General features: G+C 36.8%; 1 protein-coding gene across 4 annotated transcripts in view; it reads right to left on the bottom strand.

Annotated features, from left to right (window-relative positions):
* Window positions 1–6,391: 6,391 nt before the first annotated feature.
* The window catches only part of SUCO (SUN domain containing ossification factor), an 84,274-nt gene continuing 68,732 nt past the window's right edge, over window positions 6,392–21,933 (bottom strand). For 3 of the 4 annotated variants that reach the window (XM_032463721.1, XM_032463723.1, XM_014561770.2), the window contains 2 exons: window positions 10,653–10,708; window positions 6,392–8,426 (listed from right to left, as the gene is read on the bottom strand). In XM_032463721.1, the coding sequence (XP_032319612.1) occupies window positions 7,983–8,426; window positions 10,653–10,708 (500 nt within the window). In that variant the 3' untranslated portion in view covers window positions 6,392–7,982. The remainder of the gene's footprint in view (window positions 8,427–10,652; window positions 10,709–21,933) is intronic. The other variant, XR_004313875.1, reaches the window with a different exon arrangement.

Here is a 21,933-nt window from a genome sequence, read left to right on the forward strand (position 1 = left end):
GGTCAGGCAATAAAGGATCCTCTGTTGGGTCCTTTTTGATCTAATGGTAATAAATCAGTTAAGCTACTGGATTCCACAGCAAGAGCCCTAGACCTGTAAAACCTGTGATGAAAGCCTGCAGGTTACAGGTTTGGGGGAAATTAGTTTACCTAGTTACCACGTGAAGTTTGTGTACCTGCAATTCCCCGTCTAGGAAGTATGCAATGTATTAGCAATTAACGTTCTTTGGAGACCTTGAGGGCAAATCATCTCCTTAAATTTCATTTAATAGATCGTTAGTTATGTGGCTCCTCTTGCGTGAATATTGCAGAATGGAAATACCAACCCATGGCCACTTCTCAAAGACAAATGAACTGATGATTTCTTTGCTGTTTAAATAATGGTCTGTGAGTCAGTTGCCAGTCATCACAGGATTGACTAAAGCACCAGGCTCAGACTCTCACTCCTGATAACACAGAAGAGGCTTATCTATTGTAGCAATCAAATAGCTGGCAGAGATGGCTCTAAACTGATCTGTGCTCTACTGAAAAATAAATGAGTATACACTCTACACTGCCCAGTGTTACTTGTTACAGCTATAATTAGGCAAACAGCAATGGCCAGAGCTAACCTGGGAGAGGCACTCTGGCCCTGTGATAGGTACTTAAGTTATTTCTGAAGGACTTTGATAAACGTGGTCGCTCTGGGATTCGTAGAAACATGCAGATCAGAGGTAACAAAGCCCGAGTGGGGCCCAAGCAGTGCACGTGAAAGGGGTTCTGGGGCTGCAGGGGGAGGTCAGAGGCTTGGTGGGGAAGGAGAGCCACAGTTTCCTCTCTCGGCTGTGCTAGCCTCGTTCTTTGTAAGCACAGCCTCTTTGATGTGATCTGCATTAGCATCTCATGCTCCCTCAAGTCAATATTCTTTTTCATGTGGGGATTTTGAGTCATTTTTGTACTGCCTCTTTAAAGTTCCATAAACCTCAATAAATAAGAATTTTGATTGCCTGCCCCTGGGGAGAGCAGACATTACTTTACAAGTTATATAAATACTGTTTGTTTCTCCTCACTGCTGCCTGGTTCTTAGAATTGGACTGTGTCTACTTCCTGACCCCTTAAGGTTAAGGTCTGGGGCGGTCCCTCTGTTAATGTCCACAACACCCTTACACAACCCCATTGAAGAAAACACTTCTTTGAAAGAAGGACTTATATATTCTTTTTTTCTTTTTTTTTAATTGAAGTATAGTTGATTTACAATGTTACAATTTTGTGTTAGTTGCAGTTGTACAGCAAAGTGATTCAGTTTTTATATATATATATATATATATATATATAAAAAGAATATATATATATTCTTTTTCAGATTCTTTTCCGTTATAGGTAATTACAAGATCTGGAACATAGTTGCCTACGCTATGTAGCAGTAACATAATGATCGACTGAGTTAAATGCTGCTGATGGTCAAGTAAGATGAGAACTGAGAATTACTCAGTTGGTTTTAGCAACCGTGATGCTCCCGACAAGGGCAGTTTCAATAGAGCAGTGAGGTCTAATTGGAGCTCAGTTCAAAAAGAACAGGGAGAAATTGATGATGGTGAGGGTACTTGCAGCTCTTTCGAGGAGTTTTGCTGTAATATGGAACAGAGAAATAGGCAGTAGCTGGAGGGAGAATTCAGGCCAAGAGAGTCTGTAACAGAAGTAACAGTCTATTAGCTTGCTGTTAAGAGTAAGTTATTTGAAATGGGGAAAATGGCATGAGAGAGAAAAAAATGAAGCAATGTCTTCAGAAAGACTGGATTTCATGCCTAATTTAAGCTGTCAGTAGAGCGTTGGCTTTAAGGAACACAGTTCATTCAAAGCAGCAGGTGGAAGGGCGGATCATGTGCACACTGACCGAGACCGGCAGTGGGGAGGCTACAACACAGGCTTTGACTACCTCTCTATATTCTCAGTGAAATAGGAAGGTCATCAGCTAAGAGTAAGGACATGAGATGGCATTTTTAAGAGAAAGTTTGAAATAGACCAGGAGAATCAACAGAAGGACTAGGAAAATGTATTCTGAATGCCAGCGGTGTTGTGGGAGCCACTTGAAATCAGTGACGGTGACTGGGCGTGAGAACAGCCACGGGGATTCTCCCCGGCCTGCGGCAGCTGGTGGATGCCCGCGTGCAGTAGGCAGGACGTTGGATTTACCCAGCTGTGTGCTTTTGCTGAACTGGTGCATCAGAGCAAGAGAGGAGCAAGCAATTTGAAGGTGTCTGCGAAGGATTACTCCTGATGCATTTTTTGCATCACTGATGAAATAAATTCTAAGGCAAGTCAAGGAAAATTTAAATACAAAAACATTTTCTCTGCCCTTTGGCATGCTCTCTGCCTTCCACTGTGCACTATGTATGTGCATCATGCCTCAACCAAATCACCCCCATCGGGAGAAATACCTGCTTAGCCAAAAAGAGTAATTCTTCTAGCATCGGGACAACTCCTTAAAAGATTACATTCCTTCCTGATCTTGTACGGGGCCACGATGACCTACCACTTTGTACTTACAGATCCAGTGCAGACTGTCAATAATGCATCATGTAATGCACAGCCCTCTGTCTCAAAACCTAATATAACTATGGTTTGATCTCTAATGGGAGGAAGAGTTCTTGGAGGTTTGAGAGGCTGTTCCCAGGTTATAATCTTTAATTTTGCTTGAGTAAATTTTGTTTTTTTCTATTGACTACTTAAGTTTTTCGTTGACAAGGATTGACCATAGAATTCACGCTGGATAAGAAGAGGAGTAAAGACTTCAAGGGAATAAGGGATAGAGCAAAAAGTTTAAGACCAATGGACTGCAGAATTTGGTGAGGTCAAAGAATTGCTAGAATTAGGGTGTGAGGGGTCATGAGCTAGAAAAATTGAAGGGGATATTCAGAGTTGGATGGTTGAAATTGGTTTTAAGAGTTATAGATACTGGTAATGACAAGTGCTAGGATTTAATCATGGAAGTAAATGGCTGATACAGGCTGAAGAAAAAGATCTTTGGGGAAAGATGGTGAGGAACTGAGAAACTAGAAAAAATAATGTCAGGTAGACATTGACATCATCAAGAATTATGACAAGCAGTATTAGAATGACAGCGACCCCAAGAATAAAGATGAGAGGGTGAGAAAAAAGGAGTTCATTTGCAGCAAGGAGAAACAGTGATAGAATGTGAGGCATTTTAGGGCACTGAAGATGAAGGAGGCCATCTAGCCTGTCTCCAGGTCTTAGGGGTGGGAGGCATTTAGAAGAAGAAAAGCAACCTGAACAGGATTCCAGGCCAGTAGTTTCAACTAGAACAAGGAGGTGAAGAGAACTTTAAGAGAAGTTAGGGTTAGGAAATTTTGCTAATGATTGATTTTGAATTCCAGAAGGCACAGGGGATGTGTTTCAGCAGTTGGTGAAGGAATATGGGTCCACAAGAAGGATGTGAAGAGCCATATGGGGCTTCTTGTGGTGAGACAATGAATGGGAATCAAAGGCTTCTGAAATTTGCCTTAACACGTTGATGGCCCCGTGTGGATCGGGTATGTTTCCTGCAGGGCCCAAATTTACACCTCACTGCAGTGTGACACACTAACAGTATATGTGCTTATAATCAATCTGTTTTTCCAATGTATTTGGAATTGTTTTAAAAAAAAAACAATGTCTTATTCTCAAGACAAGAGCTAGAGAAAAATGCAAAAAAGACAGGAACATACTGTCCTAGCTGTCCCAAAACTCTGCAGCTTTGTATAAATTGTTTCAGCGAATGTAAGAAAGTAACACGATTTTATATAATCTTGTTCAAAAGAAAACATTTTTATCTATCTGCATATATACTCATATATTGTTACTATTAAATACTTGCATTACAAATGAAAACTGTTGCAAATTACTTGTAAAAACCTGCATAATTTGATGAAGGAAAGCATCACCCATATATCTGGGTGACAGGGCCCCTGAGGACACACAACTGTCACCCAGATTTGGGTGACGTGGCAATCGATGCGTTAATGGTTTTGAGTCCTAAAGTAGTGGCAAGGCCTTATCTCAAGGGATAGCAAGATCTTTCCAGGAGCCCTGCAGTTCTGGTGTGACTTAGTGACCCTTGTGATGGCAGCATGAGGGGGCATCTTAGAGCACATCGGGCTCAAAGCTCCCTGCTAAACTTGCTAGTGGATGGTGGTTGTAGTCTGAGGCTAGAGATGGGAGTCTGACACCTGCTGGTTGACATTCAGAGACTAGGGATGGGATCTAACTCTTGGGAGCATCCAAGCGTTAGCAGCTACCTTTGTGTGCGCTATATGCTAGGCACATGGTAGCTGTACATGTGTAAGCATGACTTGATCCTCACAACAATCGTGTGGAGGTGCTGTGCTGCCCGTTTACAGGTGAGAAATCTGATGCTTAATGAGACTGATTGTGATTTGTCTAATGCTACACTCAGTAAGAGATGGAGAACAAACATGAAACTAGGCAGTGTGACTTGAAAATACCCGCTCTTAAGTTGTATATGGTGCACCACCTATGTGGGGAACTCTTTTCAACCAGTTGGTATAAAACTTAAACTTAAAAAATCACAAATGTTTATTTTTGTTCAAATAAACTTATTTTACAAGGTTTATAACAGAAGGTATTTGGGTTTCAGTATCTGATTTGTCAAAAAAAAATAGAACACAAAGTGGGTAGATTCGGGTACCTAACCTTACGAACACTAACAATCAACCTTGTTGTAAACAAATATTTTAAAGATTAATTTGAAAGTAACAGACTGAGTGGAGTATAATGCAGAGGTTATAAATACATGCTCCATGGGATACTTTTAAATGTCTTCATTTTTTTAATGCCTTAATCACAACTTTGTGGGTCGGGATAAAATCTATAGTGACAGTATCAATAAATTACTAGAAAAGCTCTTAGTACCCGCTTTGGTAGCCCAGACACTAAAACTGGAATGAATCAGAGGAAGTAAATATGGCCCTTACATAAGGAAGACATGCAAAGTCATAGAACAATCAGGATATTTTAAAAGACATTAAATAGATAATAAAACCAAAGGAAACTCGATGGCCTCTTGGGGGGAAAAAGAAAAGAAAGTGTGCATGAGGACAACTGGAGAAAGATGGCCAGAGTGTGTATTAGCTATTAGGGAATTAACTTTCTCAGGTGAGATACTAGTATTATGGTCATGTAGGTGAACATCCTTATTTTTAGAAAACACAAATGCTTAAGTATTTAGGGGTTAAGAGCATGATGTCTTAACTTTCAAATGGTTTACCCAAGAAACATTTAATATGTGTGTATGTAGATACAAAAAAGAAAACTACAGAGATTAACCACTGAGTCTGGGTAAAGGTATATGAGTGTTTCCTATGGATTTGAAAATTTTCAAATTAAAAAGTTGGGGAAAAGCATGAGGTTTTTAAGTAGCTTTGTTCTATGAAAGGTAGAGTTTAAAAAAGCGTATTTCTGAGTAGACATGCTGCTTATCATACTGTGATCTTAAACTTGTTCAACTAGGTTAACAAATGTAAGTTTATGTCTATTTGGTATTCATGCCAACACGTTTATATGTTCAAATCGGGGACACATCAAAAACTGGTAAATCAGTAAGTGGCAAAGTGAGCACAGTTACTAGAGATAAGAGTTGAAAATGGCTGCTGCTGGGGAGCAAGAAATCCTTGATGGGGAAAGGTGATGGCAGGGGGTGTAGTGGCAGCGAACAGAGGACCGCTGTCTTCTGCATAAACAAGCCTTACTTTATAAAATTATTTCATTCCTCAAATTATATATACATCTATAATTTTTATATGATAAAAATATTTTCGATATTTTAAAAACTCCAATTTAAAGAACTGCTTTACTTTGTATCCTTGCTCTTATGGATTCCTGTTTCTTTTTCATATTGTTTTAATGCTTGACTTAATATTAGAAGAAATAAAATGAGGCTATTAAGGAACACTGAAAGCCTATCAGGTATAGACACAGCTTTGCTTCTCAACAGGTACAAAGCTACTAATGGCAAGAATTTCACCTTTTTCCCTCATGTAAGTATAATCTCAGAGGAAAAATAAACCCCAAATTGTAAAATGTTATGCCATATTTTAGATACAGAAAAAATTAAAAATTAGTAATCTTAAAGATGGCATCTAATAAAAGAAAAGCATATTTATGTGTAGTCTCCTAAAGACTCAACACTCTCATTTCAGTGTTTGAAGTGGTGAAATTATGACTGTACAGGGAACAAAATGCTTATGTGAAAGTTCAGTTTGTAGCTGGTTGAAATAGGATCAATTATTTAACGGGATGCTGCTGTATTTAATTTTAAAGTGGCAAAAACTGAATCTATGCTCAAGATAACAAGTCTGTAACTTCTCTTTCAAAGAATAGACCAGAATAGCCAGTAATTAATAAAGACGAGTGTTCGGATTTATTTGGAAATTCACAGTTTCTAATGGCACTACAGCTCCGTAGTTACATATTGAAAGTCTTCTTTCCACGACACCGGATGCCGCGCACACACGGAGTACTTCCCGCTCTGCCTCTGCTCTCACCTGGACCTCTTTTCAATGAGTTTCTATACAATCAGGCCCTCTTACTCTGAATGGCTAATTGTACAGACTGGAAAAAAAATTAAATCACCTAACACATACTGTTAACCTAAAGCAGCAACTTAAACAAACAAAAGAGGCTTTAAATAAGTCACATTACAAACAATACCCCCAGAAAGGTATTAGACAAATTTAAAAAGTTATTACTAAAAGTGCTCAATAAGTTATAACTTAAATCTTACAACACAGAACAGTCAAATCTCTCCCTTTCAAAAAGAAACTTTCCACTTTCACTCATTACCGTACAGACACATACTTAGAAATCACTGGATTCAAATAGAGTCGCTGCCAATTTGTAAAGGGGAAAAAAAAGGACAAAATGAGGACAAAGACACTGACATCACACATGTGTATCTCTGCACATTTGTAGCCAAAACAAAGCAAACATCAAGGAATAAGAACCCCTTCAGGCTCGCCCACTTAGACAAGGCTTGACAAACTCACGAGCTGGTGGTGTGCACAGGCAGTGCTTGTATCGTATGAGACCTGCACTCATTTGCCCAACCTTCAGATTCTCCATTTGTAGTAAGAGAAAACAAGGGTCAAAAGTTGGGAGGATAGTGCTTACTGTGAATGCTTAAAATGTAATGTAGCTGAAGACAACCTTTACAAGTGGCTAAGTGTGTTTAAAAGGTGAATTTATAAAAAAAAAAAAATGATTTGCAAATACCAGTCATTTCCAAGAAAAGATCTTGTAGTTTTTTTCTTTGAGTTAGGAACTAAAGAGAGCTAGTGTGACTAAATTAAAGGAAAATAACATTCGCAGTATCACCATTTACCTAAACGAATAGTCTTAAAAATTCCAGCAAGTGTTGGTCTCAAGTGAGTTTGCTGAACAGAGGCCTAGTTGGCAAGTCTCTAGGATCTTCACACCGTCTGACCCACATTGCTGAACTCCAGGCGCAGATCACCGTAAAGCCTTGTAGTGTTTGCAGCTTCAAATAACTAACAAAGTTACAAAAGAAATCAAATGACAGAAAAAGTTCTCCCTCCTCTTCCAGTGGCATCATAAATAGACAAAAGGCACATAAATATGGGAAGGTGCAAGAAATAGGAACAAAGCTAAAGGAAGAGGTTTAGTCTTTCATTCCTATCCCACCCAAGGAACTGGGCTTCCAAGTTACTTTTGTCCCAGTAATTAATCTGTGAAAAAACATCTTTATAAAATGTCTACCATTGTCCTTGTAGGAAGTGATCAGCCTTGTGAAACTGCAGCTTATTGACCAAGATTCACATAATCCCACCTACTTTTTAAAAAAGCAGAAACCATAATTTCTGAATACTTTTCCCATTAATATTTTCTCCCTCCCCCAAACCCTTCAAATACCACAGACTGTTCTTCAAAGAAAAACAACAAAATTCTTGAGAAGGAAAAGTCCGATTAACCTCAGATCTGTCCTGAGACTGCCGTGACACCGAACGTCCCCACTGTCAGCTCCTTGTTTCCTTTGATTATGTCGTGCAGGCTCGGCAATGATCCTGACTTAGTCTGTATCAGGGTTTTTAGCAGTTTTCCTTGGTCTTGGACTTTAGATCGCCTTCGTTTCAAAGCCCTCTTTTCAGTTTTTGTCTTCTGGGACTGTCCGTTGCACAGACTTGTGCAAGCTGAAATGCCACAAAAATACGACTCCTCTGACTGGGATGAAGTTTCTGAGCTTCCTTCAGATGGAGGACCCTTGTACGAAGAGTGATAAACTTCTCCCATATTAGAAAAATCTCTCTGGTTCGTAAAAGGCTTTCTTCCTTTTATGTCTCCGTTGGCGATAGGGTGCAATGGATCTGCTGGCTTTATGGTCTCAACTTTTTCAGCTTTGTACTTGCAGCGTTTCTTCTATAACACAAGTGGAAGAAAGGGTAGGAATTAGACCTCTGATAGTTACCTAATCAAACATCTAGAGAGCTGAGCTCATGGAGGAGCACGCCACCTCCTGGTGGAAAGTAAGTACTAGGACAGCATAACATACTGCGATGTTCTGTACAGATGCCATCATTACCTTTCCATTTTGTAAATATTACTCAATTAAAACTCTTTACTTACCTGCCACTTCTGAATATGGATTTAGGAAGTGCTAAATAACTAACACCTAAAAGCCTATTATGAGCCAAATACTATTCTAGTTGCTTTCTTTTTTTTTTTTTTTCCTATGCATGGTAAGAAGCAAACATTTGGGCTCACTGAAATCATTCCTTTGACAAGCACCTAGTTATCCAGGGCCAGAGTCCCATCCTTTCTCATTCTGAGTCCCCTCAGGGTGCACCACTGTGAGTGGCTGCAGAGGCTGGGCTGCAGGCTCATCTTCCCTGTGGGGGGTGGTGGCAGCTGGCTGATGACTTGATGGCTTCCGCATTCTTTGTTTACTGATACGATTTGCAGGATTTTTCATTCACATTGCTCCCCCTTGGTCCTAAATTCAATCAATATTTTGAGAGACAGTTCATGACCAATTTTGTCCCACGGTACTAGGAAGGCTCATTCCTAGATCAGGTGAAGATTCTGTTGACACGCCACTCAAAGTGTCAATTTTTGGATCAGGCCCTGTTGATAACTAAAAACTCTGGGTCACCTGTCGTACTATTATGATCCAGGAAATGTCTTCCCCTCATTGCTCATTCCCATACCTAGAATCACACTATTACAATTATTCTATGCAGGGTTATAGTGTGATCTATTTTTTTCAGGATGTTTAGCCATCTTGTCAGAGGCCTAGTTACACACTGGGAAATGTAAGCGACAACAGTCTTATAAAATAGAGTAAGTAATACAGTTAGTAACATTAACAAAGTCATACAAAGCATAACAATTTAGAAACAAAGAACAAATAAAACAATAATTAGTATTGATGCGGGAAACACCCACGTGGAGTGTGAGGAGGACCGTGTCCCAGGCCTCGGCTGAGCCCCTAGGATGTGCCCCGCCAAATGTGGGTCCTTGGCTTCACGCAGGGAAGAATTCAAGAGCGAGCCACAGCTGAGTAAAGGCAGATTTATTTAGAGACATACACACTGTATAGAGTGTAGGCTGTTTCAAAAGGCAAGAGAAAGGCTGCGGGGTGTGGGGGTTGGGTGCTCAGATTAGAGTAAAAGTAGGTACACACTCCATAGACAGAGTGCAGGCCGTCTCCAAAGAGGAGGGAGAGTGGCAGAGACAGGCCTATTCTAGTCGCTTTGAGGTGTATCTTACTAACCCTGCAAGGTATTTCATCCCTGTTACCAAATGAGAAAACCAGTGTTCACAGGTTCGTTCCCTGCCCCCATTACAATGTAGTAAGTGGCCAAGATGGAACTGAACCCCAGGCTCTTTGGCTCTAATGGCCAAGTTCTTTTGCCCAGAGACAATCAAAATGAATACAACTTACTTCGAGAGGCAGAATGGAAAAAGCACACACTGTGTAACCAAAAAAGCCTAAGTATATCCTGACTTTTGTCACCTATTTAATGGGTCATTTAGAGAAGACACAAGGGGAGGGTACAGCTCAGTGGCAGAGTGCCTGCTTAGCACGCACGAGGTCCTGGGTTCAATCCCCAGTACTTCCGTTAAAAATAAATAAATAAACCTAACTACCACTCCCCATAAAGAAGTTAAAAAATTTAAAAAATAGAGAAGATACAAACTCTGAGTTTCAGTTTTCTCATTTAAAAAATGGGGATAGTATCTTCTTTAGTTGTATGAGGATTACAGGAACAGTGCACATCTGTACCTGACATGCACTGACAATAAATAACACCTGTCAGCCAGGGGTCAGCAAGCTTTTTCTGTAAAAAGACAGACAGTAAATATTTTAGGCTTTTCAGGTCACATACTCTCTCTTGCATATTCTTTTTCATCTTACAACACTTTAAAAATGGCTCCAGGCCCATACAAAACAGGCCACAGTATATATATACATGGCCTGTGGGTCATAGTTTGCTGACCCCTATCAATACTTATTTGTATCATGACTGAAAATAAATAGTAAGAGTTTAAGGACCACTTACAGGCTACAGTAAAATTTCCACCTGTTTCTTCATCTACTACCACAGAACACACCAATACACTTAAAAGGAAACAAAACATTACCTTTTTTTCTGGTGAGAACTTGAGGGGTTCTACGATATACAGCTCATTTGGGTCTACTACAAGTAAGAAAAAATAAGACACATGTAAGATGTAAAGTAGATTAAATACTATAAATAACACATTATCCCTTTATGATTATTTTCCTAACAGAGCCAATGAACTTATATTCATACCAGGTTAATCATATATTTATGCAGCTGAAATTAGTAAGCCAAAAGCAACAAGGTAGGAGAGGGTGTCATTCTTATCTGGGGCTTGACTGGTCATTTTCAAACAACCTGCGTAAGTTTTTAAACAGCTGGCTATCAGTCAACACAGAAAGGATGCTTCTCTGGGCTAGGTCACTCTCTTACCTGATGAGGAAAATAACATTACCAGGTAAGCTAATACCAAATCTACAGATCATCTGCATATTTTTCTACCGATGCTGCAAATATGGGTTAACTATGTGCAGAAAGCAGTTTGACTGTGTATTGAAACCAGTTAAAGGAACATACTGAAAAAACAGATTAAAGGAGTTTTATCTATTTATTACTATGATTTATTGTGATCAAAACTATGAACTCAACATCTTAAAACAGTTGGAATATGTAATAGAAATGATCAAGCAATAATGAACAAAACACTTCTGGCATGGTAAGTAAATTAGAAACAGAGTTTTAGGTTCCTAAGACTTCATTACTTTAAGCACATTCAAGACTGCTCTGTACCACCCCTACACTGACAAGATAAACGTACATATAAAAGAGGGGCTATGAGACTTTAGTCCTACTCAACCCACTAAAAGTAAATGACTTATGGTCTGATACAGGTAGAAGTTTAAGTAGCAAATTCACTATAAAACCTCATATATCAGAAATTTACTAATAACACGATTCAACCAATTATTTTTAACATTATGTCCTAGAAATTTGAGAAAGTCACCAAATATATAAAAATATCCAAATATTTCTTTAAATAGTCATTTTTATGAGACTACTAACCTCATTCAGATTGCTTTCTTAAAGAATCTGACATCTACTTCTAGGAATGGCTCTTAATGTTTTTCAGATCAACCTCTCCATTGACAGCAACTAAATTTGACAATTTTTTTTTAAAATCACTAACAGCCCTGAAAGGCTGTCAAGACTAAGTAAGTAATCCCAGGCCAACACTGAAAGAAAAGTAGGAATTCCAGACAGTCAAGGGGAACACAAAAATCCTGAGAGCATTTGCCAATGCAAGAATATCTGAACTTTAGTTCTGATGGCGTTAAGGGACTGGATCAGCAACCAACCTCAGGGCCTGCTCAAAGTAGCTGCCTAGTAAGATGCCCTCCTTCACCCCACAGGAAGCTGGGGCTCCAAAGCTACATCCTCGGAGAAAGAATGAACAGGGACTTACAGCCTGAATTCCCATCGCCTGCCAGGCCAACAAGCCTCAATGAGCCATTAAAGTATTCCTGACTAACGCAAACACATCCTCTCTGGAGTAAGGACCCACGTTCTACCCCTCAGATTATCTCTACAAACAATTCTTCTAGGAGAAGGACTAGGAAACTGATAACTAAGTACACAAGTACATAAAGCACCTTGAGCACGAGACTGCAAAGACAATTACTGACAGATTTTACAAAGATTTAACATATCAGAATTATCACAGACGAGAAACAGTGTTATACTTACTCTGTTTAAATAAAAAACAAGCTTGAAAATTTCTATAGGAAACATAAAACAAGAATAAAGGACCTAGATGTTTAAAAAAAAAACACTAAAAGAACTCCTAGAAATGAAAACTGTAATAACAAACGAAAATCCCAAAGGATGAATGTAATAGCAGACTATATAGGCAGAACGTGTGGCTTGAAATACAGGTCAAAAGAAATTATCCAGAATATTGCACAGAAAGGCAAGAAGTTTCAGAGACAAAAGGGACATAGGAAAAGTACTAAGACTTAAATGGAGATTCTAAAAGAGAATGAGGCAGAAGTAGTGAGTGCTCTTGGGAGAAAAATAATGGCTAAGAATTTTCCAGTATTGACAAAAAATACTAAATTAAAGATTCAAAGATCCCAACAAATTTAAATAGGAATAAAGAAGAAAAAAAGAATTTTTCAGTATGAATGAAAGTAACAACAAATGGAAGGTCTTAAAAAGAACTGAAGAATGAAGAAATTGGTACATATGTAGGCACATTTAAATGAACATTAATAAAAAAAATACATTGTTGAATTAAAACTAAGCAGGAAAAAATACAAAAGAACAGTAACATGTAAGTCAAAATTTTCTCCACTTTTCCTGGTTACCTTAGAAACTACAAGTACTTATCAAAATCTAAAGTTAATCAGTACTTTTACCTCTTAAACAGTACAAAGATTTTTTTGTCTCCAATTTGATTTAAAGGAAAAAAGGAAATGACTATAATTCAATAAAAAATGTTTAAAAAAGGAAAAAAGGAAAAGAATTGTCTATTTTCAAAAGATGTGCCTGTATTCACAGAAAAGCCAAAATAACCTACAAATGAACTATCTTGAGTAAAACAACATTGCTGTATATAAAATCAATACAAAAATCTAGGGACTTCCAGTTCCCAGTCCGGCATGTAAGAAGCTTAGAAGTTGCCCCTCTGTCCTAATAACAAGTAAAAAGATCAACACACTGAAAAAACAGCTCTTCTTAGATCCACCAGAGAAGCGAGGTCACAAGGCAAACTGCTGTCCCCAAACCTGGAGACACACAGGGGAATACAGAGAATTACAACTTATCTGAGCAGAAACCTCTGTGAGAACCAGTACCTGGTTAGGAGAACTTGAATTATAATTGGCAAATTGCTGGACATTCAATGTAGACAAGTCTGTAAGTTAAAAACTCCAAGGGAGACCCAACAGCGGAGGAAGGGGGGGCATACTTTTATGAGTTTTACCTCCAAAAGCTCTACCAGTTTCTTATCATTTTGAAACACGCCAGAGCATTCTGATCTTAACATGGCTGCCTTTAGGAGAAACTCTTTTCCCAGAGCCTAACTCGCACTGCGGAAAGGGGAAACCTGAGAAGCATTGGTGAAGTTCACAGTACAGGCACAAAGGCTCACCAAGAGACGGAGACCTAATCACAGGACTACCGAATGCTTCCTCTACCCCCATACCTCACCACTACATTACTGAAGGTCCATCTACTGCAGTTCCTTTTACCAAGTACAGACCTTCCTTAACTTATAATGAGGTTACATTCCAATAAATGTATGGTTAAGTTGAAAATCTCGTTAAATCGAAAATGCGTTTAATACATCTAACCTACCAAACATCATGGCTTAGCCTAGCCTGCCTTAAGCGTGCTCAGAAAACTTACAGTAGTCATAGTTGGGCAAAACCATTTAACACAAAGCCTATTTTACAACAGAGTGCTGAATATCTCATATAATTCATTAACTGCTGTACCGAAAGTGAAAAAATAGGGTGACTGTATGGAGACAGAATGGCTGGAAGTGAATTAGCTGTTTACCCTTGGGATCGTGTAGCTGAGTGGGACTGGCAGCTTCCTGCTCCTGCCCAGCATCATGAGAGAGTGCTGTAATGCGCATCGCTAGCCTGGGAAATGTCAAAATTTAAAATTAAAAGTATGATTTTTACTAAAACCATTGTTAAGGTGAACCACCATAAGTTGGGTACTGCCTGTACATTATATTCCCCTTTCAACAAAAAGTTACAAGCCATTAAAAAAGAGCAAAAAACACAGTCTGAAAAGACAAAAGAAGCATTAGAAGCAGAGTTAGATATGGCAGGGAATGTTGGAATTATTAGGCCAGGAATTTTTAAAATCCATGATTAATACACTAGGGGCTTAAATAGAAAAAAGTAGACAACATGCAAGGACAGATGGATAATGTAAGCAGAGAAATTTAAAAAAAAATTAAAGAAATGCCAGAGACCAAATACAGTAACAGAAATGAAGAATGCTTTTGATGGGTTCATTAGTAGACTGGACATAGCTGAGCAAAGAATCACTGAGCTTGCAGATATGACAGTACGAACTTCCAAAACAAAAAAGCAAAGAGAAGACCAAAAAAAAAAAAAAAAAAAAAAAGAATAGCAGAATATCCAAAAACTGCAGGACAACTACAAACAGTGTAACGTATGAGTTATGAGAATACCAGAAGGGTAAGAATAAAGGAAAAAAGAGAAGCAATATTTTAAGTAATAATGACAGAGAATTTTCCCAAATTATGTCAGACACCAAACCACAGATCCAGGAAACTCTGAAAACACCAAGCAGGACAAATGCCAAAAATACTACATCCAGGCATATCATATACACACTTCAAAAAAATCAAAGATACAAGCAAAAATTGATGAATTATTGCTAACAGACCTGCCTTACAAGAAATATTAAAAGTAGTTCTTCAGGAGTGAGGAAAATAATATCGGTCAGAAACTCAGATCTAAATAAAGAAAAGAAGAGCATCAGAGAAGGAATAAATAAAGGTAAAATACAAACTTTTACTTTTCTTATTTTTAATCCATCTAACATAACAATTTGTTCAAAACAATAAAAGCAACAATGTATCTGAGTATACTGTGTGTGTGTGTGTGTGTACATATATATGCTTATGTAGAAGTAAATAGAATGACAACAATGATATAAGGGATGAAAGGGAGGAATTAGGGATATTTTGTTATCGTAAAATACTTGCACCACCTGTAAAGCAGTATAATGTTATTTGAAAGAAGACTTGCATTTGTTGTAAAATGTATATTGCAAACCCTAGGACAACCACTAGAAAAACATTTTTTTAAAGTGTAACATGTTATGAAAGGAGGAAAATGAAATCATATAATATGCTCAGTTAAAACCACAAAAGGCAGAAAAAGTATGGAAAACAATAACACGAACAAAGAACAAGGATAGCAAATAGAAAACAGCAACAAATATGGTAAATAGTAATCCAGCTATATCAATAATCATTTTAAACATCAATGATCTAAATATACCAATTTAAAAGATTGTAAGAGGGATGAAAAAATAAGAATTATATGTTGCTTACAAGAAACTCATTTTAAATATAAAGATACACACAGGTTAACAGTATACAAATGAAGAAAAATATGCCTTGCTAACACAAATCAAAAGAAAGCAGGAGGAGTATACTAATCTCAGACAAAGCAGACGTCAGAGCAAGGAATTTTATCAAGGATAAAGAGGGGCATTTCATAATGATAAAGTGGTCAATACTCCAAGAAGACATAATAATCCTTAATGTGTATTCATCTCATAACAGAGTGTCACATGACACAAAAACTGGTAGAACTGTAAGAAGAAACAGATCAATCTACTATTTTAGCTGGAGAAATACTCTTCCATCAGAAGTGGTTACATCAGCGAGCAGTCAATAAGCACACAGATCACCTCAACAGCACCAAAAATCCATTCCAGTTCTACATACCAGGAATAAACACACACATTTGTCATTTTCAATAGCATCAAAAAATATTCCAGAAATAAAAATCCCAAAAGTTTGACCATTTTGGAGTAAACAGAGATGCTATGTTCTTCCTAAACTGATAGTCAATGTAATCTCAATCAAAAGCCCAATAATCTTTTTGATGGAACACTTAATAAATGATTCTAAATTTATATGGAAACAAAGAGCCACTAATGGCCAATAAAACTGAAACAACTGAATTTCAAACAAAATTTTATATTGGAAACCCTACCTAACACCATACATAAAAAAATCAATTCCAGGGAGACTAAAGACCTAAAAATAAAAGCCAAAGCAAACATTTGAAAGAAAAATTTTAAAATATCATCCACAAACTTGGAGTAAAAAAATTCTGTTTAAACAAAAGAGAACTAACTATATGGGCAAAAAAATTCATAAAATTGATTACATTAGAATTAGAGCTGCTTCTCTTACTTAAAGACTCCATGTAAAAAAAAGTAAACAATATTAAGTCTCACAGTGAAATAAGATACCTGTAACATATTTAACCAATCAACAATCAGGATCCAAATCTTAAAAAAAAAAGCTATAAACCACTAAGAAAGAGATAACTCAATAGAAGAATAGGCAAAACATTTTAAAGCCCAGGAAAGTCAAATGACTAAAAGGCATAGCATGCTCAGCTTCATTAGTAATCAGGTAAATGCAAGTTACAACTGCAATGAGGTTAAGAAACACTTTAAAACTTGACAATTCTAAATGTTTGTTGGCAAGACTGTAGAATAATGGAACTTCTCATGGTGCTGGTGGAAGGATAAACTGTTAAGACCACTTTGGAAAAGTTTGCCATTATCTTGTAACTTGTACATGAACATACCCTCCAACCCAGCATTTACATCTAGGTAATATTCCTAGAGAAATTCACACAACTATGTGCTGGTATACAAACAAAGGGAATGTTTACGGCAGCATTATTTCTAATACCCCAAACTGTAAGCAACACAGTAGAAAGAATAACTACATTGTGATTTAGTTGGTTACTGAAACATTATACAATACTGAGATGGAATATAATCATGTATATGAATCTTACAAATAGAATGTTGAAGGAAAGAAGACAGAAAGAGTATGGTATGATTTCATTTATCAAAAGCTCAAAACCAGGCAAAAATCAAATTATACTGTTGAGGAATCCAAACTCTGATGGTAAAATCATTAAGAAAATCAAGAATCAAGAGTCTGATTATTTCAGCAGTCAAGATAGTTACCTCTATCGGGAGCAATACCAAAAGTGCTGGCCTTATTCTATTTCTTGATCTGGATGTCAGTTACACAGGTGTTCACCTTATAATTACTTGACACATTGTACATTTCAGTTTTACATACTTTTTTGTATTTCATTTATATTTCACGATAAAAATGTGTTACAGAAATCAGAACAATTTTGGTCTACCTGGCCAGTAAACACAAATCAAAGCATAAACTTGAGGAGAGAGAGGAAGGACACTAAGAGAATTATACTTACAACAAATTAAATAATTTATGTTACAACATGGATCATCTAAGTCCAGTTACTGCATAACCTCAAATGCTTAAAAGGCAAGAAAGAGATTATGTAATTTTCTAATTCTGTACTAATGCATATCAACTTCGTACAAAATACTAAGCTTTATAATAAAATAAGACAAGGGACATTACAAACAATGCCACAGAAATACAAGACTACTATGAACAACTGTACTCCAACAAATTAGAAACTTAGAAGTGGATAAAATCCTAGAAACACACTTACCAAGACTAAATCATAAAGAAACAGAAAATATGAACAGACCAATAACAACTAAGAAAATTCAATCAGTAATCAAAAACCTCCCAACAAAGAAAAGCCTAGGACCAGATGGCTCCACCAGAGATTTCTGCCAACCATTTAAACAAGAATTAACAGCAATCCTCCTGAAACTCTTCAGAAAATCTGCAGAGGAGGTTAACACTTCCATGCTTAGTCTATAAAGCCAGCATTACCCTGATGCCAAAGCCAAAGGCACTACGAGAAAAGACTACTACAGACCAATATCCCTGATGAATCCCGGTACAAAAATCCTCAGTGCAGTATTAACAAACCAAATCAGAGAGCACGTTAAGAGGATTACACACCCAAAATGAGCAAGATTTATTCCTAGAATACAAGGGTGTTTCAACACGTGAAAATCAATGTAGTCTGTCATAGATTAACAGAATGGAGGACAAAAACCAAATGATCATCTCAACTGATGCAGAAAAAGCGTATGACAAAATTTAACACCCTTTCATGACAAAGAAATATTCAGTAAATTAGGAAAGAAGGAAACTGCCTCTACATAGTAAAGACCATTTATGAAAAGCCTACAGCTTAACATAGTATTCAATGGTGAAAAGACTGAAAGCTTTTCCTCTAAGATCAGGAAGAAATCAAGGATATGTGCTCTCATCACTTCTGTTCAATAAACTGTTGGAAGTCCTAGCCGGCCCAATTGGTCAAGAAAAGAAAATAAAAGGCATCTAAGTTGGAAAAAAAAGAGGTAAAATTATCTCTGTTCAGAGATGATATAACATAATCTTTTATATAGAAAACCTTAAAATCTTACAAAAAAAAAAACTGTTAGAACTAAATGAATTCAGCAAAATTGCAGGATACAAAATCAATATAAACATGAGCTGTGCTCCTACATAGTAACAATGAACAAACCCAAATAGGAAATTAAGAAAACAATTCTATTTATCAAACCTATAGTATCAAAAAGAATAAAATACTTAGGAATAAGCCTCACTAAGGAAGTGAAAGACTTGTACACTGAAAACTACAAACACTAATGAGAGAAACTGAAGAAGACACAAACAAATGGAATGACAACTCATGTTCATGACTGGAAGACATAATATTAAGATGTCCACACTACAAAGCAATCTACAGATTCAACATAATCCCTACCAAAATCCCAAAAGCATTTTTTAATAAAACAGAAAAATACATTCTAAAATTTATAGCAAATCCCAACTGACCTTAAATAAGCAAAACAATTACAAAAAAGAAGAACGAAGGTAGAGGACTCACACTTTCTGATTTCAAAACACATTCCAAATGTAATCAAAACAGTGTGGTAGTACTGGTATAAAAACACATAGAAAAATGGAATAGAAAAAAAGAGCCCAGAAATAAACCCTCAAACATATAGTCAAATATCTTCAACAAGGGTGTCAAGACCACTCAGTTGGGAATGACAGTCTCTTCAACAAATGGTGCTGGGAAAACTGGATATCCACATGCCAAAAAAAAGAAAAAAAAAAAGAAGAGTTGAACCATTAACTTATACCATATTAAAAAATTAACTCAAAATGGATTAAAAATCTAAATATAAAACCTAAAACTATAAAATTCTTAGAAGAAAACATAGGGAAAAACTTCATGACACTGGCTATGGCAATGATTTCTTGGATACAACACTTAAAGTACAAGTAACAAAAGTAAAAGCAGACAAATGGGACTATATCAAACTTAAAAAAAACTTCTGTCCATCAAAGCACAAAATCAGAGTGAAAATGCAACCTACATAATGGGAGAATATATCTGCAAGTCATATATCTGAAAAGGGATTAATATCTAGAATATATAAAGAACTCTTATAACTAAACATCAAAAAAAAAAAACCCTCAAAAAAGGAGCAAAAGACTTGAATAAACATTTCTTCAAAAACGATTTACAAATGGCCAACAAGCACATGAAATGATGCTCAACACCACTAATCATCAGAGCAATGCAAATCAAAAGCACAATGAGATATCACCTCACACCTATTAGGAAGGCTACTATCAAAAAAAAAAGAAAACAAGTATTGTGAGGACATGGAGAAAATTGTGCAGTTGATAGAACCGTAAAATGGTGTAACCACTATGAAAAACAGTATAAAGGTTCCTCAAAAAATAGAACTATCATATGATCCAGCAATCCCACTTGGGTATATAGCTGACCTTTGAACAACATGGGTCTGAACCATGAATCCACTTATATACAGATTTTTTGCAACAGTAAATACTAAGTACTATACAATCAGTGGCTGGTTGAATCTACAGATGGAGAACCTCAGATACAGAGTAACCATGAACATGGAAGGCTGACTATAAATTGTACGTGAACTTCCAACTGCACAGAGGGTCAGTGTCCCTAACTCCCGCATTGTTCAACGGTATGTCCAGAAGAACTGAAAGCAAGGTCTTAAAGAGGTATTTGCACACTCATGTTCAGAGCAGCACTATTTCACAACAGCCAAGAGGTAGAAGCAACCTAAACACCTATCAATAGATGAATAAACAAAACATGGTATGTATCTGTATAATGGAATATTGTTCAGTCTTAAGAAAGAAGAAAACCGTTACATGCTACTACACGGATGAACCTTGAGGGCATTACACTAAGTGAAATAAGCCAGTCAGGGAAAGACAAATAATACATGATTCCACTTAAAATTAAGTATCTAAAGTAGTCAAATTCATAGAAACAGAAAATGCAATTACGGTTACCAGGGGCTGAGAGGAGGGAAAAAAGGGACTTGTGTCATGGATACAGTTTCAGATTTACGAAATGAAAAAGTTTTGGAGATGTTTCATATCAATCTGAATATACTTAACATTAATGAACAATAAACAAAAACAGTTTCCTGCCTACTGTCCTTAACTGTTTTAACTGCAAAGATGAACCAAGACATAGTTGGTTAAAGTAGAAGTAATTCTACTATCAGGTAGAAAAGGCTATTCTAACTGGCCTTGAAGAGTTACATAAAGAAAAGAGAAACAGTAAAACAGTCATGATTTCAACTAATTTGAAATGAAACAAGAAATGCTGAGAAGGAAAATCATCTCCAACATATTCCCTAATCACATGAATACAGCTCAAATAAGTAATGCATGTACACCCACCAGAAAAGCTAAGAGGCCAACAATACTAAATGTTAACAGGAATGTAGAACCCTCAAACATAGCTGACGGGAGGGCAGATTCATACAACACTCTGGAAAACTGTGGCAGTATTTAATAAAGCGGAATATACACAATCTTACGATCCGGCAATCTCATTTCGAGGGATATACTCAACAGACGTGCATACATGTGCTCACCAAAAGATATGTAATAGTTTCAAACTGAAAATAATCCAAATGTAAATGATTAATGTGTGGTATATTTGTATAATGTAATACTATACAGGAATGAGAGTAAACAAACCGTAACTATACTCAAAGACATGGTGGACCTCACAATCAATGTCAAATATGTAGTGGCTACCCTGGGAGGGGATGGGTAGTGACTAAAAGAGCACAAAGAAGTTTCTGGGGTGCTGGATAATGTTCTGTTTCTTACTCTGGGTGTTGGTTCAGTTTGTTCAGTTTGTGAAAAATCCATCAAGCTTTACATATGATAATTACATTTTCCTGTACAAATTATACTTTAAAAATTCACTTATAAAAAGACAGATTAGCCAAAAGAAGAAAAAGAGAAAGAAAAAAGCAGAAAGGAGGAAGAGATTTACTAGTCCTTAGTAAACACATATGTAATGGGTAAGTCTGTAAAGCTCTGTCATAACAGTAAACCAGCGAAGCTCAAGAATGATTACTTGAATAATTTAATCAACTGGAACACGTTGCTCAGTTACTAAATCCTAAAGAAAGAGACAGACTCCAGTGATTATTAAGAAAGCACTCCTAATTGAGATATGTAATTAATTTGGTTATTTTAATATTGCTAGAAGATAAGTCTCTTAATAAGCACTAAATATAGCACTAGTTATAAAAGGTACGGATGCAGGAAAGCAGCCATTCATTTCAGTTTAAGTATT

This window comes from Camelus ferus, chromosome 21 (genome assembly GCF_009834535.1).
Source record: "Camelus ferus isolate YT-003-E chromosome 21, BCGSAC_Cfer_1.0, whole genome shotgun sequence".
NCBI lineage: Eukaryota > Metazoa > Chordata > Mammalia > Artiodactyla > Camelidae > Camelus > Camelus ferus.